The sequence below is a fragment of the Pleurodeles waltl genome, chromosome 7 (genome assembly GCF_031143425.1).
Source record: "Pleurodeles waltl isolate 20211129_DDA chromosome 7, aPleWal1.hap1.20221129, whole genome shotgun sequence".
NCBI lineage: Eukaryota > Metazoa > Chordata > Amphibia > Caudata > Salamandridae > Pleurodeles > Pleurodeles waltl.
Window position 1 is genome coordinate 670284377 of NC_090446.1, and position 24446 is coordinate 670308822.

The 24446-nt window shown below is 42.1% G+C and overlaps 1 protein-coding gene across 4 annotated transcripts in view; it reads left to right on the forward strand.

The window, feature by feature from the left end:
• Positions 1–24446, forward strand: part of LOC138304529 (sideroflexin-1) — a 227778-nt gene that overhangs the window by 171927 nt on the left and 31405 nt on the right. For all 4 annotated transcript variants that reach the window (XM_069244665.1, XM_069244667.1, XM_069244664.1 and 1 more), the window contains one exon: positions 14258–14307. In XM_069244665.1, the coding sequence (XP_069100766.1) occupies positions 14258–14307 (50 nt within the window). The remainder of the gene's footprint in view (positions 1–14257; positions 14308–24446) is intronic.

A 24446-nucleotide genomic window follows, 5' to 3' on the forward strand; every position in this document is an offset into this window, starting at 1 on the left:
TGCTCAACACCTACCTCACTCTCTCATCATGAACTTGCACAGCATCGCCATGGATCAAAATATCGTTTTGAAATCATTTCACACCTGAAATCTCCCAAATAGATAATATAGCACATGCTGAAAAAAAGCAGCTGCGGACACCAAACCAAACGGCATCTGCACTAAACAATAGTTATCAAAAGGAGTTATAAAGATGGTGAAATCTTTGGACGCCAGGTGTAGCCTTTTCTGGTGGTATGCTGCAGTCAAAGCTAAGATGGTGAAGTACTTTGCCCAGTGCAACAAAGAAACCTTCTCCATGATGTTTGGAAGAGGAAAATGGTCACTTATCACACACTTATTAAGCGCCCTTATGTCCACACATAACCTGATATCACCGGCTTATGAGCCACCACAATGGGCGCCACCCACTCAGAACTTTCAACAGGCTTGATTATGCTATCCTCACGCAAATTCTTAATCGCAGTTTCAACCATCTCTCTCATTGGATATAGGAACAGGTCACACTCTTGCCGTCACAGGCCCAGCCCCTTGCTTTAACCTTACCTGGTGAACGTAACCTTTCAAACATCCCGCCTCGTTACTGAACACATCTTGAAATTTATAAATAAACTTGACACCATTCTCACCACCTTGAACATGTAGTTCCTGCACTGTACACAGTCGTAACTCTTTTATGTAATCTTCTCTGATTCTAACAGGAGATGAAGAGTGGGGGTCCAGTACGAAACCTAGATCCCTCTGATATGGCCCACTGAACACACTATCTCCTTTCACCAGAACATACACCTTCCAATGGATCATGTTCGTTCTGAACCTAATGTCAGTTTCAAATTAACCCCCAAGATCAATAGTTTGCCCTCCATACGTTCCGAGAATCACATCAGGATCTTTCGTCTAGATTCTATCGCTAAGCTCTTTGTCGAATACTTCATCCAAAATCAGAGTAAGCCAAGTCCCAGAATCAAACAGTCTCACCATCTAAACCTTCAATCCCAACATGGTCCTTGGAATGTTTCTTTTTTCTATCTTTGGTGTATACAGACTATATGCAATCAACAGTCAACTTTAATGATTCCTGAACATTGCTTTTAGAGGAATGGCAACATTTAGAAAAACCTTCCTATTGCAAGCTTTGCATTTGGCATTCACTCCAGGACTTTTTTAAGCGAGGCAAAATTCCCCGGATTCCCACATCAGAAAGCACACACTCTTGAATTTAGGTTGCTGAAAAAGTATGCCTTTGCCTTTACTCTCTTTTTCACCTCCACTTTACTCACAGATTTTTTTTTGCTTTTCTTTAATTTTTTCACACAGGCTAAGATGTGCTGTATTCGCAATAAAAATAACCATGTAACGTTGGATCATCCTTCGCCCATAACTCTTGCCTGAACTTATTGCTACGGCATCTCAACATAAATTAATCCCTGATGCATTCCTCAAGAGTGGCACCAAGTTTACAGGTGGATGTTAATTTTTTAAACATGTTACATATTCTTCCATACTCTCACTTGACTTCTTTTCCTTCATACCAAAATGATACCTCTTAAGTATTGTGCTAATTTTAAGCAAGTAGTGTAAGTTTTATTTCTTTATGCATTCATTGATCTTCACTTCCTAAATCTGGAATATTTTCAAATACCTCTTGTCCCTCACACCCTAAACAGTGCAACTATGAGGAAGTCTTCCTTTCTTTGTGAGATTAGACCCACACATCCTAGCATAGTGCATAAATGTCTTTTTTCCACATAAACCACTGAACTGGTGGCTCACCAGGTGTAGTAAGGAAAAATGGTGGAGGGACAACTTTCTGTATGATGAAACTGCAGAACAAATTGTATCATTAGAAAATCTCAAACTTCAACCCATTTAGATCTTGAGGAAAAGAAAACAAAGAGAAAATCCATGCTAAGGAAAACAGAAGGAAAACATGCTTATGCAGAAACAAAAAAAAATGTTGCTTGTCATAAAGTTGTTTCCTTCTTCAGTGGTATGCCTATAACCTAGAATTGTGTGTAACAGGAAACATCTAGAAACATCTGCGCAATGAACATGAAGGCGTATAAATCACCATTATAAATAATTCCAGCACAGGCACTACAAGGGATGCCTATCTCATTTACAATGCAAATGCACAGTAAAGGACTGTTAACAATAAATCCTTAACGGGCGCTTCAAGACATGCCTGTCGCCATCGCACTGCAACATGCTGCTGCAGTTTTTGAAGGTGTGCCTGTCACAGTGTTTAGTTTCCAAACTTAGCTGTAGCAATGAAACGTAACAGCAGTCTCCTTCTATGATATTCTTGCCAGCCTCAAAATGGCCCACAACTTGACTCACATTGTTTCTAGTAGGAATCAGCCTTGTGTTTTAAAACAGAATGCAGCATCGGTTTCGTGAGGAAAGTTGGCCTCAATAGAGTGAGCTTCAGCTCGAGAGGTAACATTGGGAAGTCTAATCTGCCACCAACGCCGCAAACTTGAAATAGAGCACAGGAGAGCGCTCAATGTGCTGCACGAGACAGCACATTAGTGGGTGGATGTGTACAGTTCCTCATAGCAGCGGCATTCTTCACTCTAAAGGCTCTCATTCATGTGCTGCACACCGGCTGTCTGGATACACACACTGCCGCTCCAGCACATGTACTCCAACTGCCAACCGCCTTGGATAATGCTGTTAATTACACAAAATAATATCCATACCAGTAGAGATGCGCTTGGTTGATGTTCTGTTGAAGAAAGGTAAATCCTCAGAATCATAACTTCTGATGTAGAAGCAGCAGATCAGGAAAATTATTTTAATAAAATACATTTTAGCTTTCAGAGGTTTTGTAAATATTAGGATGCTCTTGGCCACTCGTCAGTGTAATAGAGTGTCAAAATCAGCTTGAGGTAGAAGTACAGTCTTTATTACAGAGCATCCCATCCATAGGCCAGGCAATATCTAGGTCCGGCTTTAACTGGACTCATAAAACACAGCCAACATGTCATTACTGAGCTAGAATGTCCCTCCACTCTACATTCCTTCATTCATATAAATACAGTCCTAGATTACCACAAAATAGTTAAATATTTAAATCTTGTTTCTAGTTTCTGTGTTTCCAATTTACCTTCACTGTTTGAAGAACTCAATTGCTACTGTACACAAAGTACCCCTTGATAAATAGAGAATCTTATCTTGCTTTCTGAAAGAGGGAGGATTTTGAGTTTTCCCATTGGGTTTGCTTATTTTTTTTTAAATTACAAGCACTGAAAACTCAAAACAAGTTAATATTGAATACACTTATAAAAAATGAAAAATAGTGTAGAAAAGTCAGTGTTTATTTTACTGTTTCTCGAGGTTAAAAAGAGATTAATTTTGGCAGAGCACCATATTTCTATTTGTGGAGCAAAATAATAATTTGTTGCTGTACACATTTGAAGTGGGTATCATTTGCGGAAAAAGTAAATATGCAGGCTTCAGCGTCAAATAAACAAATCTTTAAAATGCCTTCCTACAGGACAAGAGGTGGGAAGTGTTGAAACACAAGGGGGTTTTCTGCATCCACATCTGCAGAGGTAAACTAAACCTAAGCACTCCAAGTGGATTAGAGAACCATTGTTATCTAGAATCATACATACAATAGCTTAATAAACTTTCACTTCAGACAGATGTTTGAACATCTTTCTACTAAAGGCTAACCTTCTGAATTACATTCAATGTTTTGTCCTCTTTTTACTTAATACAGCCAAACCGTAATTCCAAGATATCACTGTAGTCAGGAAAGTATAATTTTCTTTTGTAGTGATGTTTCTTACTGTTAGAACTGGCTCCCTTTGCACAGTTTTCTCCCTAATGTTTTGTCTTCTACCCTCCTGTTTGCTGACTTCGTTTTTACTGGCCTTAGGACCCTGCACACTTTACCACAGCTAAAGTGCCTGGGTTTGCTTCTTTAAACACGGTAACATTGACTTACACCCAATTGTCATATTTAATTTACTTGTAATTCCCTTGTAAAGTAATTCTGCCTTTAGCCAGGGTATGTAAAGTAAATATTACCAGTGGGCCTGCAGCACTGATTGTGCCACCCACTTAAGTAACCTTTTAAATATGTCTCATGCCTGCCATTGCAGCCTGTGTGTGCAGTTTCAAACTGCCATTTCGACCTGGCAAAATAAACCTTTTGCCAGGTCCAAACCTTACTTTTTAGTACATATTAGTTACCACTATGGTAGGCCCTGGACAGCTCAGATTGCAGGATGCATCTCTAGCAGGATAGGATGGAGGAGCTGGGCCCATTTCTACTCACACTTCAATAGGCTGTGTCCTGCCTCCTCACATAGGGCTGCATACCCCAGTAGTTAGTCTGGAGCCAGGGCCATGAAGAAAGGGCACCTGTTCACTCCAAAAAGGCCTGCTTCTAGAAGCTTCTCTCCACTTCAAAGGCACCACTGGGCATAAGTACTGGACCTCGGACACCAACTCTTCAGTACGCTTCTAGACCTGTGGATACTCTGCCAGGGAAAAAGGACTGCTGTGCTGCTGACAGGACTGCCACTGCTGACCTACTGCCCTGCTATCCTGTTACCTGGTGAGATGGACTGGACCTACATGTCTTGAAACCAGTACCACAGAATGACTCCAAGGGCTAGTTGGCTGACCTTAATCTGAAGCCTGAAGGACACAACAGGTTTTCCAACATCCTTGCACCTAGATGCTGCCATCTGCGAGTCTACTCTGCCAAGTGGTGCCAACCCTGGTCCCTTGGAAGTGGGCTTAAGGTGGTCTGCCAGCCTCTGAGATCCAGCCTAACGAACACATCTCTGCTGTGAGGTGCAAACCAGAGCAGAATTGATGCATTGCTGCTGCGTGGATTGAACTCATCACAAAGGCCAATATCGCAGCCCATCAGAACTGCTGCTGTGTGATACATTGTCGGCACCGGCCCTCATTGACGACAGCATAGACGATGATGCCGGACTCTGCCTCACAGCTCCTCAGAATCAGCACATTGCTTGGACTGCATCTTCGACGTAGATCCTCGCACCACTCCATAAGCCAGGATTTAAGGTACTTTAGTGGGCCTAACTGGGTCCCTGTAGCCACGGTGCACTCCACCGTGGTTGGCCTGAACTTGTGACTTTGTCACAGCCAGATATCCAGAGCTGCTGCTATTTTCACTAAAATCTTTGTAATTGCATAGCTCAGATTATGCTGATTGGGCTTTTGGTATTTTAATCTTATTTTACTTAATAAGGAAAGTGCTATTTGTTTAACTTGGTTTGGGATCCTTTTTGTGTATTGTTTTCACTTTATTACTGTTTGAAGTGTTGCACAAATACTTTACATATTACTTGTAAGTTAAGCCTGACTGTTCTGTGCCAAGCTACGGGAAGGTTGAGCACAGGTTAGTTTAGGGTTGGGTTCCACCTCACCCTGAGAAGAATTGTGATTGCTATTTTATCAGGGCTCATACCCCAGTCATCTGACAAACCAATTTCTAACACTTGCCAATTATCATTAAGTACTTCTAGAGTTTCTCCACCAATGTTTTCCATCCTTCAATTCATTATGGGTCCCTCCTCAAATGTTTTAGAAACCTGTATCTGCATTGCTTCTTCAGGGGCCGTTTTCTTTAACTCTCCACCCACAACAAATAATGTACTCACACATTGAAAGAGCTTTTGATGAGTTTAAGCACTTTGTTCTCCAGGTTTACAGCACTGGTGAGTGGGCATTTGAGCTCAAAAGTCATAGAAAATTATCATTTGTCAATTAAGGGTTAACACACCTCTTTATTGCGGCAGAACACCATTGTATCCTCCGTAGATTGAAAACTGACAACTCCTTATGTTTGCTGGAAAAAAGCATTTTCTGTTTCTGCTAATTCTAGCCCTCTGGGGATAGATGTAACATGACTGCGTTATTGTTAAGGTTCCTTACTTCACAAGGGACTGTTCCTCTTTTGCTGCGTACCTTACTTCCTTCTGAAGATGCCTATGTACATTACTATAATGAAGGCGGTCAACATGCTTTGTCTTACACCTTCCTTTGAGTTTAATGTCTCCTATTTCCTTTCTGAACATTTTTTCCTATAACCAATATTTTTTGCTCTTCTGTAGGTTGCAACTCCTTCCGTTGATTTGGCTTTTACTACGTTGTTTGCGGATTTCCACTTTGTGGGGTTTTGTCCCTAGACGACTATGTACTTGACCTTTCGTTCTTTACTTCAGTCAGGTACCCTTCTGTCTGACATCACTTAACGTTGGGTGTTGATACTGAATACCTGTTCTAGGCCTTCTGTGTTTGCTTCTATTTAACCTTGACTTCCTTGTAGGTCCAAGTCGTGGCCTTGTTGTTTCTATACTAGCAAGGTCTTTGCGCACCTGCTCTCATCTTTTAAGCTCATGATATCAGCTACTGGATTGTGGGCTACTTAGTCAAGCCTTTGCTTTATTGGGGTGTGTGATGTTCTACACACTTTCCATCCTCTTATATTAGTACTATCTTGCTGATTACTCGGCTCTGGCCACATATATATTTGGCATCATTTTAGTGACTGCTTCTGACTGTAGCCAATATGGAGATATATATATATCTATATGTATATAGATATATATATGTATGTATATAGATATATATATGTGTGTGTTTGTTTGATGGCATATGTAGCTGCAGATACATATGCTTATGCACAGGTCCTGCCATCTAGTGTTGGGCTTGGAGTGTTACAAGTTGTTTTTCTTCGAAGAAGTCTTTTAAAGTCACGGGACAGAGTGACTCCTCCTTTTCGGCTCCATTGCGGATGGGCATCGACTGCATCTTAGATTGTTTTCTTTCCGCCATCGGGTTCGGACGTGTTTGTTTTCAATCCGGTTGTTCGAGTTAGAAAAATATTACAAACTCTCTAAATTCGTCGGTATTGTTTTCGATCGAGTATCATCCATCATCGACACCTCGGTATCGGCGGATACAGATCTCTACTTGACCTTCGGGGCACCCGCGCCCAACTTGGGCCTGGTCGGCCCCACCAAAAGTATCACCAAAGCCTCATGGACCGGACCCCGTTTAAATTCTGCCATCGTGCCACACCAAGTATCCCTACACCGACCAACATCTGGTTTGTAACCTGTGTTTATCTCCGGATCATCGAGAGGATACCTGCGAGGCCTGTAGATCCTTCCGCTAGAAAAAGACTCTGAGAGACCGAAGAGCGCGAAGGTTAGAGATGGCATCCAGAAGTACTGAACGCCTCGACACAGAAGAGGAGGAGAAGGTCCACACCGCCGTCTCCGTTCGGGGGTCCGATTCCGAACAAGAGTCCGACATCGACCGACCAATAACAGCGGGCCAGCACGTGAGTACGCTTGCCCCGACCCAATCCAAGCCCAAATACAAGGCCTCGGGGACGCCACTGCCAGAAGGCGATGGCTCTAACCGTAAGAAAACTACCGGTGACAAAGCAACATCTTCGGCACTGAGAAAGACCACGCCAACAACAAAGCCTTCGGACTCGAGATGAGGCACAGGCTCCAAAATTATAAGACACCGACCCATCGAGTCGAAGCCCCGAAAGTCACTCTCGGAGCCGAGGCCAAAAGTACTTCAGGCCCTTCGATCCCGAAAAAGCCGGCTTTGGAGCCAAAAAAGCATACATACACTGAGAAGCATGGACTTTCAAAGCAATTAAAAGAAAGCCATACATATCCTGAGGAACTGACACAAATGGAGGATTTTGATGAGAAACAGGCCAGAATACAAATCCATAAAGACACTGGCAAAATCCTCCCTGCACCTCCTCTAAGAACAAAGAGGAAAGTGGCCTTCCATTGACGTTTGGACACTGATCAGCCACTGGCTAAAGTGCCAAAACCAAGAGAAAAATCTCCGCCTTCTCAGTTTTCACCTCACCAGTCTCCTCCTCATTCTCCTCACCTGTCTCCCCGCCTGCTACCCCCACTGCACAGTCTCCATCACACACTGTACAATCACAACAAGATGACACTGATCCATGGGACCTCTCTGATGATCCAGTTTCAGACAATAGTACAGATTCCTAGCCATCAAAGCCATCACCCCCTGAGGATAGCACCTCATATACACAGGTTCTAGCCAGGACAGCTGCATTTCACAACGTGGCCGTGCACACAGACCCTCTTGACGATGACTTCTTATTTAACACATTGTCCTCAACTCATGCCACCTACCAGAGTCTACCCATGCTTCCTGGCATGTTAAAACATGCACATCAAATCTTCCAGGAACCAGTTAAGGCAAGAGCTGTAACTCCAAGGGTAGAAAAGAAATATAAGCCACTACCCTCAGACCCAATTTTTATTACACAACAGCTACCCCCAGATTCCGTAGTGGTCACCGCAGCAAGGAAAAGGGCTAACTCCCAGTCCTCTGGGGACGCACCCCCTCCAGATAAGGAAAGTAAGAAATTCGATGCTGCAGGTAAAAGGGTGGCATCACAGGCAGCTAATCAATGGCGTATAGCCAATTCGCAGGCCCTAATGGCCAGATATGACAGGGCTCATTGGGATGAGATGAAAGACATTATTCAGCATCTCCCCAAGGACCAACAGAAGAGAGTCCAGCAGATAGTAGAAGAGGGACAAGCAATCACAAACAACCAGATCAGGTCAGCGTTAGACTCCGCAGATACAGCCGCAAGAACTATCAATACGGCTGTCACCATTAGGCGACACAAATGGCTTAGGATTTAAACCTGAAATCCAGCAGGCTGTCCTCAACATGCCTTTTAACGAGCAACAACTATTCGGCACACAAGTTGATACAGCCAATGACAAAATGAAAAAAGACGCCGACACTGCCAAAGCTATGGGGGCGCTTTATTCATCCCAATACAGAGGCTCATTTTGAAAGTCTCAATATAGGGGAGGCTTTAGACCCCAACCATCTGAGCCATCTACCTTACAAGCCAAACCCAGACGCAATACCAGAGAGGGGGGTTTCAGGGAACCTACACAGGACAATTTCCCAGATCTAGAGGAAAAACCAAACGGTGACTTTACCTCCATCTTCCCTCACCACACTTCCCCTGTTGGAGGAGGACTGCAAAAGTTCCACACCCACTGGTTACCCATCACAACAGACAATTGGGTGTTATCCATTATCCAACATGGTTACTGCATAGAGTTCACACAAACTCCTCCAGACATTCCCCCAAAAACGCACAAACTTCCATCTCAACACATTTCAATGTTGCAAACAGAAGTACAGGCACTATTACTCAAACAAGCCATAGAACTTGTGCCACATCATCAGAGGAACAGGGGTTTACTCCCTGTATTTCCTCATTCCCAAAAAGGACAAAACATTGTGACCAATACTAGATTTCAGGACTCTCAATCTCTACATCCGATCAGAACACTTTCACATGGTAACACTACATGATGTATTCCCACTGCTACAACAGCAAGATTTTATGGCAACACTGGATCTAAAAGATGTGTATTTTCACATACCCTTCCATCCAGTTCACAGAAAATATCTCAGATTTGTAATACAAGGAAAACATTACCAGTTCAAAATGTTACCTTTCGGGATAACAACAGCTCCCAGAGTATTTACAAAATGCCTTGCCGTAGTCGCAGCATACATAAGGAGACAACATATACATGTCTTTCCATATCTCGACGACTGGATAATAAAAGCCAACACTCAAAAACAGTGCCAACATCATACACGTTATGTAATAAACACCCTACACACACTAGGGTTCTCAATAAATTACCAAAAATCGCACCTACTACCAGCACAAATTCATCAGTATTTAGGAGCCACATTAAACACCCAAAGAGCACTTGCAAGCCCAAGTCCACAAAGGGTGCAATGGTTCCACGGCATATTGCCAAAAACCCAGCCAAACCAAGAGTACACTGTCAAATTTGTCATGAAACTGCTAGGCATGATGGCATCATGCATCGCCATTGTCCCAAACGCAAGATTAAACCTGCAGCCCTTACAACAGTGCCTTGCAAAACAATGGTCGCAGGCACATGGTCATCTTCAAGATCTAGTGTTGATAGACCGCCAAAACACATATCACTTCAGTGGTGGAATCCCACAAATTTAAACAAAGGGCGGCCATATCAAGACCCTGTGCCTCACGCCATTCTTACAACAGATGCATCAATGATTGGATGGGGAGCACATCTCAACAATCACAACATTCAGGGACAACGGGACAACGGGACAACAAACAAAAACAACTTCACACAAATCACTTAGAACTGCTAGCAGTATCCCTAGCACTTTTCAACATCTTGTTCACAAACACATTCTTATCAGAACAGACAGTATGACAACAAAGTACTACGTAAACAAACCAGGAGGAACCCACTCATCACAAATTTGCCTTCTAGCACAAACAATTTGGCATTGGGCAATTCACAACAACATACACCTGGTAGCTCAATATATTCCAGGTTTTCACAATCAATTAGCAGACGGCCTTAGCCGAGATCATCAACATACACACGAGTGGGAAATTCACCCCCAAGTGCTTCACAAATACTTTCGCCAGTGGGGAACACCAGACATAGATTTGTTAGCCACCAACCACAATGCAAAATGGCAAAACTTTGCATCCAGGTACCCACACCCTCGATCCAAGGGCAATGCTCTATGGATCAACTGGTCAGGGATATTTGCTTACGCTTTTCCCCCTCTCCACTCATTCCATTTCTGGTCAACAAACTATGTCAAAACAAACTCAAACTCATACTCATAGCACCAACGTGGGCACGTCAACCATGGTACACCACATTGCTAGACTTGTCACTAGTACCACACATCAACCTTCTAAACAAGCCGGACCTGTTGACACAAAACAAACAACAGATCAGGCACCCCAATCCAGCAATACTCAATCTGGCAATCTGGCTCCTGAAATCTTAGAGTTTGGATATCTACATCTTCCACCAGAATGCATGGAAGTGATTAAACAAGCAAGAAAACCTACCACCAGGCAGTGTTATGCAAACAAATGGAAAAGATTTATTTTCTACTGCCAAGCCAAACACATAACACCCCTGGACGCAACCATACAAGACATCGTAGGTTATTTACTTCATCTACAAAAAGCAAATTTAGCTTTTTTATCCATTAAAATGCATCTCACAGCAATTTCTGCTTATTTGCAAAATATACAAAACAAATCTCTATTTAGAGTGCCTGTCATCAAAGCTTTCATGGAGGGTCCAAAACGTATCATACCTCCAAAAACGCCACCAGTACCTTCATGGAATCTTAATATTGTACTCACACGACTCATGGATCCACCCTTTGAACCCATGCACTCCTGTCAAATTCAATTCCTAACATGGAAAGTAGCATTCCTAGTGGCAATCACTTCATTACGAAGAGTTATTGAAATACAAGCATTCACTATTGAACAACCCTTTATACAGGTACACAAACATAAGGTAGTACTTCGCACAAATCCTAAATTCCTACCTAAAGTCATCTCACCGTTTCATTTAAATCAAACAGTGGAACTTCCAGTCTTCCCACAGCCAGACTCAGTGGCAGAGAGAGCACTAGATACATTAGATATTAAAAGAGCTTTAATGTATTACATTGACAGAACAAAATCATTCAGAAAGACTAAACAGCTGTTTGTCGCATTCCAAAAACCCCATACTGGTAATCCTATATCAAAACAAGGCATTGCCAGATGGATAGTGAAATGTATCCAAACTTGTTACCTAAAGGCTAAAAGACAGCTGTTAATAACACCAAAAGCCCATTCCACTAGGAAAAAAGGCAGCAACAATGGCAATTCTAGGAAATATACCAATGACAGAAATCTGTAAAGCAGCCACTTGGTCAACACCCCATACTTTTACCAAGCATTACTGTGTAGATGTGTTAGCAACACAACAAGCAACAGTAGGACAGGCTATACTAAGAACACTATTTCAAACAACTTCAACTCCTACAGGCCGACCACCGCTTAGGGGAGGAGAACTGCTTTGTAGTCTATGCATAGCATGTGTATCTGCAGATACACATGCCATCGAACGGAAAATGTCACTTACCCAGTGTACATCTGTTCGTGGCATGTTCCGCTGCAGATTCACATGTGCCTTCCCTCCTCCCCAGGAGCCTCTAGCCGTTTAAGTTACATTTAAATATGTACATATGTGTATACATCTCTATTCCATTGCATGGACATCTCTTTCTTTACACTCTATCACTCCTACCTTACCCTCTGCGGAAAAACAATCTAGGATGGAGTCGATACCCACGCACAATGGAGCCGAAAAGAAGGAGTCATTCGGTCCTGTGACTCGAAAAGACTTCTTCGAAGAAAAACAACTTGTAGCACTCCCAGCCCAACACTAGATGGCAGGACCTGTGCATACCATGTGAATCTGCAGCGGAACATGTCACGAACAAATGTACACTGGGTAAGTGACATTTTCCTTTTTGTCTTTACATAGCCAATTATTTTCCTTCTTCTCCTATGTGCGTTATACATTACAGATGGTCTTGGAGGTGTTAACATTAGCTCGGGCACTTTTTTTCAGAGGACTTCGCCATATTTCTAATTAAGCATTGTTCAATGCTTTCTCCATCACAGCTGGGTTCTTGGGTTTCCTCCCTTTTATCAGTGCTTTTAAAGACCGGATTTGGCTAAAATAATGGCTTTCTATGGCAAACAGCTATAGCTGGGTGGCAGTGCCTGTTGTCTCCGGCCCCCATGGTAACACTGTTCCTATGCTTTTCATTGCCTTATGTCTTTGCTTGCCTGTGGCCCTTCCGACAGTTCTTGTGGTGTGGAATATGTTTTTACTAAATTCCTAAGAGCATCCAGTCTCTTTTCTCTTTTTCTAGACTGGCTTATTCTAGTCAGTGACTTTCCATTGGGTCAGTCATGATCTGCTTTAAAATCTGCTACGCACTGGCGAAGAAGCATCCCTCTGAGGATTTGTGTACTTATTCTACCAGAGCCAGATCTGCAATCACTGCATTAGAATGTAGAGTTGCGGTTCTGGTTATCTGCCCGGCAGCAACATGGGCTTCCCTGCACATGTTTATCAAACATTACTGTCTGGAAAATCAGGTCCATTGTGACTGGCATTTTGCGCATTCGGCCCTGCAGGACTTTCTTGTTTGAAATTGGTCTGCAGAAGCACCTACCAAGATCAGGCATCTACAGCTAGATATCTCTATCAGATGAACAAGTTATTTACCTTCAATAATGCAATAACTGGTAGAGACAGGATCTAGCCACAGATTCCTTACTGACCCACCCATCCTTCCTGCTCTGCAACCTGATTTCAGAGGACAGGGTTTTTCCCCCTACAGGGGTAGCTCTGCAAGGTAACTTTTCTTATTCTCCCAAGATCCCATTCTAGGCATTACAATGCCTTCATTGGGAGATCGTAATTAATCAACAAAGTGATGTCTTTTTTGGCACACTCTTTCCCTAGGCAGTTTCTATGGGTGGCTCTGCGTTTTTGGTGCAGAATATAGTTGCGAAAGAAACTGACATCAGCACGTCAGAGAGGGTACTTAATGGGCTCCATTGACGTCATATCCGGTGGATGACTTCGCTATTGAGTTGCATGACACCTTTTTCCGACGTGTAGAGGTACTGCTGGGAAAAAATTCCTGATCCAGACTGGTGCGTAGTGGAGAATTCTACAGTAAGAAATCTGCAGCTAGATCCTGTCTCTACAAGATAAGGCGTACTGAAGGTAAATAACTTATTCTTAAGTTACATATTGCACTGTTACTAATCTGACCGGGTTACAATTTGTCATGGTCAACCTTTTTTCCCCTTCTTTTTGAGTGTTTGTTAAGTTATTAAGTTACAATACGCTAAAAACAAAAGTCACTATGAACAAGAATCCATGTACCGCATTAGTGAGTTATTAGAAGGAATCAACTAATGTGATAACCTCTGTAACGCTGTAATTTCGTGGTTCATATGCATGGCGCCTTAATTTTAGAATGGTCTGTGGGGCCCAACGTTGTGCGTACAGAAATGAGCCCACTGCAAGGTATTGTTTCTGTTTCTATTTGAGCAAAACGCCTGTTTTTATTATTTTTTATTGTTTACCTGTGTCAGAGTTCAACTTGTGCTTTATATTTTATTTCCTTGTAATTCCAAATGATCAGATTTTCTAGTTTCTATGAATTCAAAATCTACAGAATTTCTTAACTCGCAGAAAGTCTGTCTGACACAATACAGCCCAAACGTTAAAAGTAATTTTTATTTTTTTTATTTTTCATTTTACAGCGATTTCCATGGATGAGTGCTCCAATTCAGGTTGGATTGGTAGGATTCTGGTGAGAATAACATCCTTAATTTACAATTTGTATATCATGTAAATGTGTTCTTTGTATGTCTTGCAGCGAGAACATATCCACATCTTTGCTTTCTTAATCCATTCCACGCATCATGTTAGACTTCCTTTATGATAGTGAGATAAACAGTTTTGGCCTGCGCCATCTCATTTAATTATGCTGTTGCATAAAAAAAAGCTTGCCTAGATTCTGTTGGATTTATTTAGTTTCTAACTTTAAAATAAGCATTGTAAGAGCCATTAGGATAGGCTTTAGTGTGCATAGACATGTAAAAACCAGAGACAATGCTATAGCACAATAAAGCCAAACTTGTAGGCATGGCACAAGTGCTGGGGGGCTAGGGATGAGAGGGTTTTTACATTGCTGGTTTGAACTCAAAATGAAGAGTTCACCCCTTCATGCAATTCTGTACTGGTTCATAGCTGACATTCCATAAACACAGTCACTACTAAGGTACCAACACTCACCAGTGCTGCAAGTCCATAGTAAATAGCATTGCAAGACTATACATATCTTTGCAAAGAAAATCTAACAAGGCAGAGAGTGTGTTGTAGGGAATGTGAGTGAGCAATGGAGGACTTGTGTTCTAATATGCAGAGCCGACAACTTTGGATTTGGGTCCCTGGTTGAGCCCCAGCCTTCATTCAACATTGTGTGATTCTAGGTAGATCACTTAACCTATGCATCTTACAGACCACAGCACACCTCATCCAGGCCCTGGAGAAATATGATCACATCTTCCCCCCTCCTGATGGAATTCCATTAGCTCTGCTTGCCAACCCAAGCTATCTTCAAAATCAGAGGCATCATTTCCAAAGCCATCACGACCAGGAACCATGCTTATCATGTATTTGTAATCTGGTACACTCTATTACTCTTGGACCAAGTTTTTGATATATGCAACCGCAAGAAATAAACAAGTAAAATATGTCGAGAGTGTTTGTGTGCGGATGTACGTGTGTTTGTGGGAAAGGAACAGAGAAAGTATGCATGTGTGTAGAAAATGACATGGAATTGTGAGGGTTTTGATAGAGTATGGATTACAGTCAACAAATACACCTAATTCATTATTTAGTGTACACAATCGTAATCGTCCTGCTGATCGGTAACCGACCTTAGTAAAAATGTGAAAGAGTAAGTATCCAAAACTTAAATAGCTAAAATAAGATAAAAAATGCAAACCTATTGTTAAAAGTTGCCTTGAGAAAGATGGCAATGGGACAACGGTTCCTGAGACTCACCTCAGCAAGGAGACATTTAAGTGCCTGTCATTTATGATTCAGCTGAAACACTTGCTCACTCTTCAAAAGTCGTAGTATCAGGTCTCCCTGCCCATGTTGTCATAAGTACTCTCGTATAACAACAAGACTTTTGGGTTTGCGGAAGCAGCACCTCTGCTTGTAGGCGACTGAGTCACTTCAACACCAGTTGGCAGCTGTCGGCCAAATCCTCTCTAGCAAGACATCACCCAAACCTAAATAGTAAAGGTGATTTTGGGCAGCATTGCGCATGGCAATATGATTCTCTTACACACACACACATAGGAAAGAAAAGAGATGCAGGATAATTTTCAATACATTTATTGTAAAAGCTGCAATCTACGATAAAATGCATGAGCTGCATTGATTAGGATAATGAGGAAAAACAAAATCAGGATTGTGCAAGTCAGAAATATTAATATGGACAAGCCCAACATATTACAGAGACCTGAATATACAATTCCTACCTAAAAGTCTAATCTCTAGCCCCTTAACGAGAATATGGTGATTTAAGCCAAATCTGTCCGTACAGTGTCCATGAGAAGCACACCCTACCCCCATTACCTTGGTACAAGGTCAGGCCTTCTGTCTTCAGATTAGGCTCCGCAGAGACACAAAGGCTGAGGTCGGCCACAAACCGGCACTCCGCATTGATGAAAAATCTTGGCTGGAACACCCTCTAATGCCCTTTGTCCTACAAGATGTTTTATAGGAGATGTTTATGTTCTTGCACAGAAGCCTGACTCAGGTATGAACCTAAGCATTCAACTGTTTACATAGTCTTATGACAGCAATACAAAATATTATCCTGTGTGTCTTGCATTCTGTTTTTGTGAACTCGAGGGAAAATGACTGATGCAAAGTATGTCATCCATAACACGGATAGTGACGCTCTTGCAGAATAGCGAATGATTATGAAAATAAAAACATTGCCACTAAAAGAAGCTGAACTAAATTGAATATAAATTAGTTCAGAGCATGTTTTCTGGGTAAAAAGGCACATGCCTTCACACCTAAGCTAAGCCATCACCATGCCCAGTCAGAGAACTACAAATGGACCCACAACAATGTGAAATATGAAAGGTTCTGGTCTGAAACCCATTTGCAGAACAGCCTTTTAAAGACAATATATGTGTAGCTGTAAGTGTGAGGGTATATACCAAATTATATCATGGAAATATTTGGCAGCATTACAACTCAAGGAGCGAGCTGTTTGTGGATGTATGGTAAGTTGTCTTTCACAATATAGAACAATGTACTTATGTTCAGAGAATTTTTGCAGTCTGAAACCGGGCGAACTCAAAAATGCTTTTTAAGTGTACAAAAGCACAAACTGTGATTCTGTAACATTTTACTGAATCTCATTTTGTGTTAGCGATTCAGAATTTAGAAGGGGCATTTTTAGGGTGTCCCTTCCAAATACAGACTCACAGTGGAAGGTGTGAATGTTTTGCGATCGAATTAGAGTTGCAGACTCTTCATATTTTACTGACACCTCAAAGGAGGTGGTTACCATTTGCAAATGGGCAGTGGTCCCTTGGGGGACCCTGCCTCTTTGTGAATGTTGATACAGGTGTTTTTTAAGAGCAAGCAGTGGTGCCACAGAAGATTGCTTACTCTTAAAAAATGAAACTTAAATGTTTAATTTTATTTTTTGAAATACATTACGTTTTCATTTAAGAAAAACGGGCTGCATTAAAAAAAAGGTTGCTTCATAAAAAAGAAATCACAGACATGGTGGTCTACCACAAATGTACAAACACTTTTTCCTGTTAAACAAACACAAATGCAGCACGCTATTTGCTTCTTGCCAGCCTGTGCATCCTTTCAGACCTATTTGTGCATATTCTGTGTAGATGATTTGCCTTGCAAATAAAACAAAAGGGAAACACAATAAAGAGACAAAGAAGAACGGTCAGGATTACAATGAAACTTTCTGGCCCCTAGTCACAGGAGGGTCCGCTTCTTGGAGTGGGAGGTGGAGGCTTCTTTGCTCTTCTCTCTGATGACATACAGCAACAGAACGAGGTACTGGTGGAGACAAAAGATGTAAATGGATTCCACCATCTTCTGTGCAGTTTATTATTATCCTACTGGCTCAGGTGTCATCGTCAAACCCAAATATTTAGGCAGCAGACTTGCTCTGTGCTTCAGTATAACATATGATGTGGGCTCTGTTCACACAGTGTCCTCGTGAAGAGTGTGCTGCAGCGCCACGGAATCCTATTATTTATACTGAATAGTGGATTCTGCGCTAGAAGTCAATTGATCGAAGCAACATAGATTTGAGGGGATGTCATCAATGAGTAATGTAAACATCAAAAATAATCAACACAATCAAAGATATATAACTTCAAACAATAACCACACCAGTTTATTACAAAGAATTATAAAATGTATTTCCCAAATTAACAATGCTAATGTCACCAAAAATAACTCTCAAGCACAAATGATAAGCATATAGAATTAATAGTGGTTGATTAGAACGTCTTATATATCTCAGTTTAATCAAAACAGCCAAACAAATAATCTCCAAAAGAAATACACTTATTAATAATACCAGAACTGGTAATAATGGCAATGTATACATTAATACAAGACTCAAAGGTTGTCAATATATACCATGAGCACTCTAAGTTATTACCCTCACTAACCACAAATTAGCATTATCATGTTGGGCTTCATGTAAAAAGAATTTAGTAACACAAATTTAGAAAACTCTTTAACTCTGGTTAATATCAAAATTATTATTAATATGCAGCAATCAATTTATAAGTTGCAGCTGGTACCTGGAAAGCTAAAGAGACACATATAACATTTCAGTGGCATACATTATCGAATTGACAGCAACAAGCAGGTCTACTTCAGCAAAGGGACACCATCAGATATGTCTTCAGAAGAATCGGCCTAACAACAGCTATACCCACACTGCTAATGCAACTCGAACATCATGTGGAAGTCTCTCTTTCATCATCTGATCTCTCTCCTGACCAATCATCTTCTGACTAAAGACTAAACCTACTCAAGTTGTTATACTAATCTCTAAAATGCTTATGATTGGCCAATTCATGGGGTGGTTTCGCTTCAGCCAATCGACAACTAAATTGATCACCTAAAATAGGTCAATACTACATTAAAAAGAGCATTTTCTCAACAGTAACTTTTCCTCTTCCGTCTCGTCTGTAGCTTCATTGTTCCATCTCGCCCAAAGTTTTCTTCGCAGGCAGAAACTCTTACAGTAACAAATTCCACTTCCGTCCTCGAGAAAAAGATCACATATTAGTAACATTTTCAAACAATAGAATGTTCAGCTTATGCAACATTCAGTTAAAGCATGGTCTTGTAAGACCTAATGCAGCAACTCACTTGGGGTAGCTGTGGACACATCCATTAAATCACTGAATGCACATTTATGTAAGCATTGAATCATGGAAAATAACAACACTGTTTAGTTAGAATTTTGCTCAGTTAGGAACAGAAAATGAACTGTGGTGACCATTTTCAAAAGTCACCCGTTTTACACGTTAATTCATTATAGCATTTAGTATACTAAAATCATTAGTAAACAAATTAGAAAATTCACACTCTCACAAGTGGATATCCCAAGATGTGAGGCAGCTTGAGATGGAATTTGCTCGCTGTACAGAGTGTATGGACCTCTGCCCACCTGATGTCCATCAAGGGTTTTACAACCTCTCTAGGACATCAGCAGCCTCAGAAGCTTTTCTTTGTCTTTCTGGGTGGTGGGGAAGAGGAAGTGTGAAGTGGTTGTTACGCAGTGTTTGACCCAAAGCCATACCTCATCAGAAGTCCACATGGCTTGCGAGGGCAGTGGCCTCAAACCCCATCCCCTCGCCACAGTTTCCTATCCAAGCTGAGATTTATTTTCAAGATTGGCAGGTTTGAGTCATCCTTGTCTTCAAAGACATCCTCCCAATAAATTATCTCTCATAGAATTCAAGTTATTATTATCTGCTTGTATTTTTTCAAATGTTACAAAAATACATTTTAAAATGAAGAAAAGCTTTTAAAAATCTTATTTCAGCTCATTTTAATTTGCATATGCTTTTTTTTCTTGGTAGGTATTTTGACATGTGATCTATGTGTTTTTTTTAATGATTTATTCACGTTTAAGTATACAACATTAGCATGCATAACAAGTAAAAAAACTACGAGCCAGACATGCACCTACCCATGGTCCCTCCTTCGGATTGTACACGACATTACAATCACAATACAAGTACATTAATTATTCGGTGTCCCATGTCATTTTTACAGCTTCCAGGCCCCTCATAGCCCCATTCTCAGCTGCTTCCATCAGAATGCGCTACTAGTTATGTTATTAAGGGGCCCCATATTTCTTTTGGTCTCGACTCTCTAGGTAATTCCTCCACATATAATTCTAGTTGAGTCTTGCAATAAGTCATATCAGTCAACCAGTTCTCCTTGGTAAGCTCTGTTCTGCTGCCCTAATGAGAAGCCACATTGCACTTCGCCAGCAGCAGCGCAATGGATACAAATCGCTGATGAGTTGGTTGAAGATTCTGAATTAGACCTAGCAAGCATACTGTCAGATCACACATTATTTGTTGCATTATCATCTCAGTGAGAGCATCTGTGATCTGCTTCCAGTACTCCTGAATAGTGGTACAGTTGCAGGCGAGGTATAGGAAGTCAGCCTCCTCAGCCCCACAGTCTACACAAGTTGTGTTGTGACGCAAATCACACCTACTAAGTTTCACTGGGGTATAATCCATTTGACGTAAAAATGTAAAGTGTGTTATTTGTAAATTACAGTTGGAGGTAAGTGTGTGTGTAATTGTGCACAGCAAAAATAAAATTTTCCCTCCGCTATTTCTTTTCCCTGTGTGTCACTCCAAGCCCCCGAGCACTGTCTGTAGTCAGCTGCCTGCTATATATAGTGTAGTTAATGAATGTCTGCATGTGTCACTGGTAAGCAGTACCTGCTGGGAGATGAGGGGTAGGAGGGACCACAGGGAACTGGAGGTATAACTTGCACATGGCAGTTCTAATCCTATAGTAAATGAACCTGAAGAGTGGGGTGCACTTCCAGGTGGGGACGAGGTCCTCAAAATTCACATATGTGTCATTTGAGTGTGCATTTCTCATCGTCTTTAACCCAGCCTGGTGAACAATTTAGTTGCCTTTTCTTCCAGTGTAGTCAAAATTTCAGGATGATATTGCAGGGGGAGTGCTGGAACGTATAGCGAAAGTTTCTCCACCGAGCATCCCAGCATCTGCCAGGCATGTGTGGCACATTGTACGGTGATACTCTCCATGTGTGGAATTCCTTCCTGACTATGTGGCAGTAAAGCCTGAAACAGGGCAGGATTAGAGTCATCTTGTTCCACTGCTGTGTGTGGTATTTATTCATGTGCTATATACCAGCTTGCACGCATAAGTAATAGAGGTATAAATCCGGTACATTAAATCCTCCCCTCTCATGTTGCAAGGTAAGGATAACCCAACTAATTCTGGGCTGCTTCCCCGCCCACACCAGAGCCAATAGTATTGACCAAATTTTCTTGAAAATATGTGTGGGCAGGATTATGGGGACAGTGTAAATAGATAGAAATTTTGGTAACATCACCATCATTAATATTGCTATCCGCCAGAGACAGAGGTAAGTGTGACCAGCGTGATACCTGGGCTTTCAGCTTCAAGATTTCTGTGCCAGAATTGTGGCGGATCACTATTTCAGGATCCCTGTGTATCCATACTCCTAGATACTTTACCGGGTTGTTGTCCCACATCAGCGGGAATTCAAGGGGGCATTGCAGGGTGTGAGGTGTGAGTGGAAGTATAATAGATTTAGACCAGTTAATGCACAGCCCAGAGTAGTGTTCGAATCTAAACGATTCCCTGATCACCGGGGAGAGTTGCACCAAAGGGTCCCGTACATATATCACCATGTTGTTCGCATAGAGTGAAATATCTATGGGTCACAGGCTAAACCGCAGTGCTGCGGCAGCGTGCCGTTCGCAAATAATACATGCTAACAGTTCTAACGTAATGGCAAACACGGTCAACAATGGGCATCCCTGTCGCACACGTCTGCCGACGGGGAAACTATTTGAAGTGTGTCCATTTAGACGTACTCGTGCCATTGGTGCAGTATATAGTAAGCGGAACCCGCAGAGAAATTCCTCTGGCAAACCCACCCACACGTTCCATAATACTCCAAGCGATAGATTAAAACGCTTTAGCGGCCTCAAGTAACATGGCCGCCATCTGCATGGAGAGGTCTAATTGAGGAAGTGACACAAATATCGTTCGCAAATTATGTGCAGTGGAACGAGATGGAATAAACCCAGATTGGTCCAATAGGGCCAGCAAGGGTAGCAGTAGTCATAAGCGAGTTGCTAAAATGTTTGCTAGTATTTTGGCATCTATTTTTTATTAAAGAGAGTGGTCTGTAGGACTCAAAGATTCTGGGGATTTATCTGGTTTCAGTAGTGTCACTATTAATGCTTCTCAGACGGATCGGGCAAGGTCTGTTTATGGTGCGCGCCTTCATACATAGCAAATAAGTATGGGGCTGACTGATCTGCATATTCTTTATAGAATTCCCTAGTTAATCCAACCATCCTGGGGCCCGTACCATTAGGGAGGGACCATATTGTCTCTTTAATATCCTCCACAGTAATTGGCTGTTGTAGATATTCATATTGACCCTATGATAGCCAGCCCATGGCAATATTTTCTTGGTACCCCACTATATCAGTGATTGGAGCCAAAGCCTGAGTTTTATAAAGCTCAGTATAACTTTTCCGAAATGCCGTGAGGAAGGATGGCGTATCATAGCAGTCCCGGGTTTCTGCCTCTTTCATCTTTACTGTGTCTTCCTGTCCTTCAGGTGTCCCCAGTTTAATTGCTAGGCTATGTCCAGGGTGCATCCTCAACATACACTCGCGCCACATGCTGTTTTATACGAACTATGATTCCTGCTCTGCTAAATCTTGGAATTCTGTGAGGTGCTTGCGAATTTTGGCAAATGTAGCCTGCAGTTGTCTGGTCTTGTAATCGCGCTCAAAGGATTGTAGCGTAGCTTCTATGGTGCAAAGTTGATTCGGAGTTGACTTATGTTCCCTGGCTTGTGTGCTTATATAGACACCTTGGATTATCACTTTGAAAGCCTCCCACAAGAAGTCCCTTCCACTCACAGACCCCGCGTTTGTAACAAAGTAGTCAATAATTGCCAACCGTACTCATTCCCGGAATGCCACATCAAGCAGCCCCAGTGGTCTGAATTTCCACATGAAGGGTGCAGAGACCCTGCTCAGCAGCGTGAGGTGGAGTAACACAGGGGAGTGATCTGACAAATGTTTAGGCAGGTGCGTAGCCTCCGTTACCCACAGGCAAGCCTCTTTTGATATTAACAAGTCATCTAATGGGGACTCTTAGACCTGGAAGCTTTTTGGCGGGTCTCCCTGACTTTTTGTCTTCTGACCTCCTGTTTTTTATGGTGTACTGGAATTTTTGCTGGTTTATTGTCTCTGTGCACTTTACCACTGCTGATCAGTGCTAAAGTGCAAGTGTTCCCTATGTAAATTGTATTGGTGATTGGTTTATCCATGATTGGCCTGTTAAGTCCCTAGTAAAGTGCACTAGAGGTGCCCAGGGCCTGTAAATCAAATGCTACTAGTTGGCCTGCAGCACTGGTTGTGCCACCCACATTAGTAGCCATGTAAACATGGCTCAGACCTGCCACTGCAGTGTCCGTGTGTGCAGTTCTTAATCTGCCAATTGGACTTGGCAAGTGTACCCACTTGCCAGGCCTAAACCTTCCCTTTTACTACATGTAAGGCACCCCAATGGTAGGCCATAGGTAGACCCATGGGCAGGGTGCAGTGTATGTGAAAGGTGGGACATGTCCTGATGTGTATTACATGTCCTAACAATGAAATACTGCTAAATTCAGTCCTCACTGTTGCAAGGCCTAACATGGGGGCTGCCTTTAATTAACTTTAAAATGCAGATTCCATTTAAGAGCAGATAGAATTATGGAGTTAGGGGTCCCTGAACTCACAATTGTAAAATACATCTTTTAGTGAAGTTGGTCTTGAGATTGTTAGTTTGAAAATGCCACTTTTAGAAAGTAGGCATTTTTTTTACTTAAATCATCCTGTGACTCTTCCTGTTTGTGGATTCCCCGTCTGGGTCCGTTTGACAGTTGGGCTGTTTACACCTCTCCTCTAGACAGTGACACAAAGGGGTGTAGCCTGCATATCCTGATCAGCCATCTGAGCTAGAGTGGAGGGAAGAGTGGTCACTTACACCTGAAAGGACTGTGCCTGCCCTCACGCAATACAGTCTCCAACCTCCTGATGTGTATTTGGGCCTGGCCTGGACAAGGAAGGATCTTGCAAAGACCTGAGATTTTCTTTTGAAGTTTGCCAACTTCAAAGGCAGAAATGGGTATAAGTATTGGACCCAAAACCCCGACTTTTAGAATCTTTCTGGATCAAGAGGAACCCCGGTCAAGGTGAAGAGCTAAAGAGCTGGAGGAAGAGTCCTGCCCCTTTGCTGTGTTGCTTTGCTGGGTTGGCTTGCAGTTTCTGCTTCTGCCTGAAAGGAGAGCAAAGGGTGAACTTTGCTGTGTATCCTGCTTGACAAAGTTCTCCAAGGGCTATGAGCAGAGCTCGCCTCCTGTTTGAAGTCTCAGGGATATCAAAGACTTCAGTTTTATCTGCATACAGCACTGGGAACTGTGTGTTTTGTGCTGTTCAAGAAGAAAAACCACTGCAATGTCATCAAACGATGCTGCTGGCCTGCACCATGAGCTGCCCATGCCATGTGGAGCCACACTGTCCTGCTTCGCACCTCGACCCTATTCTCACC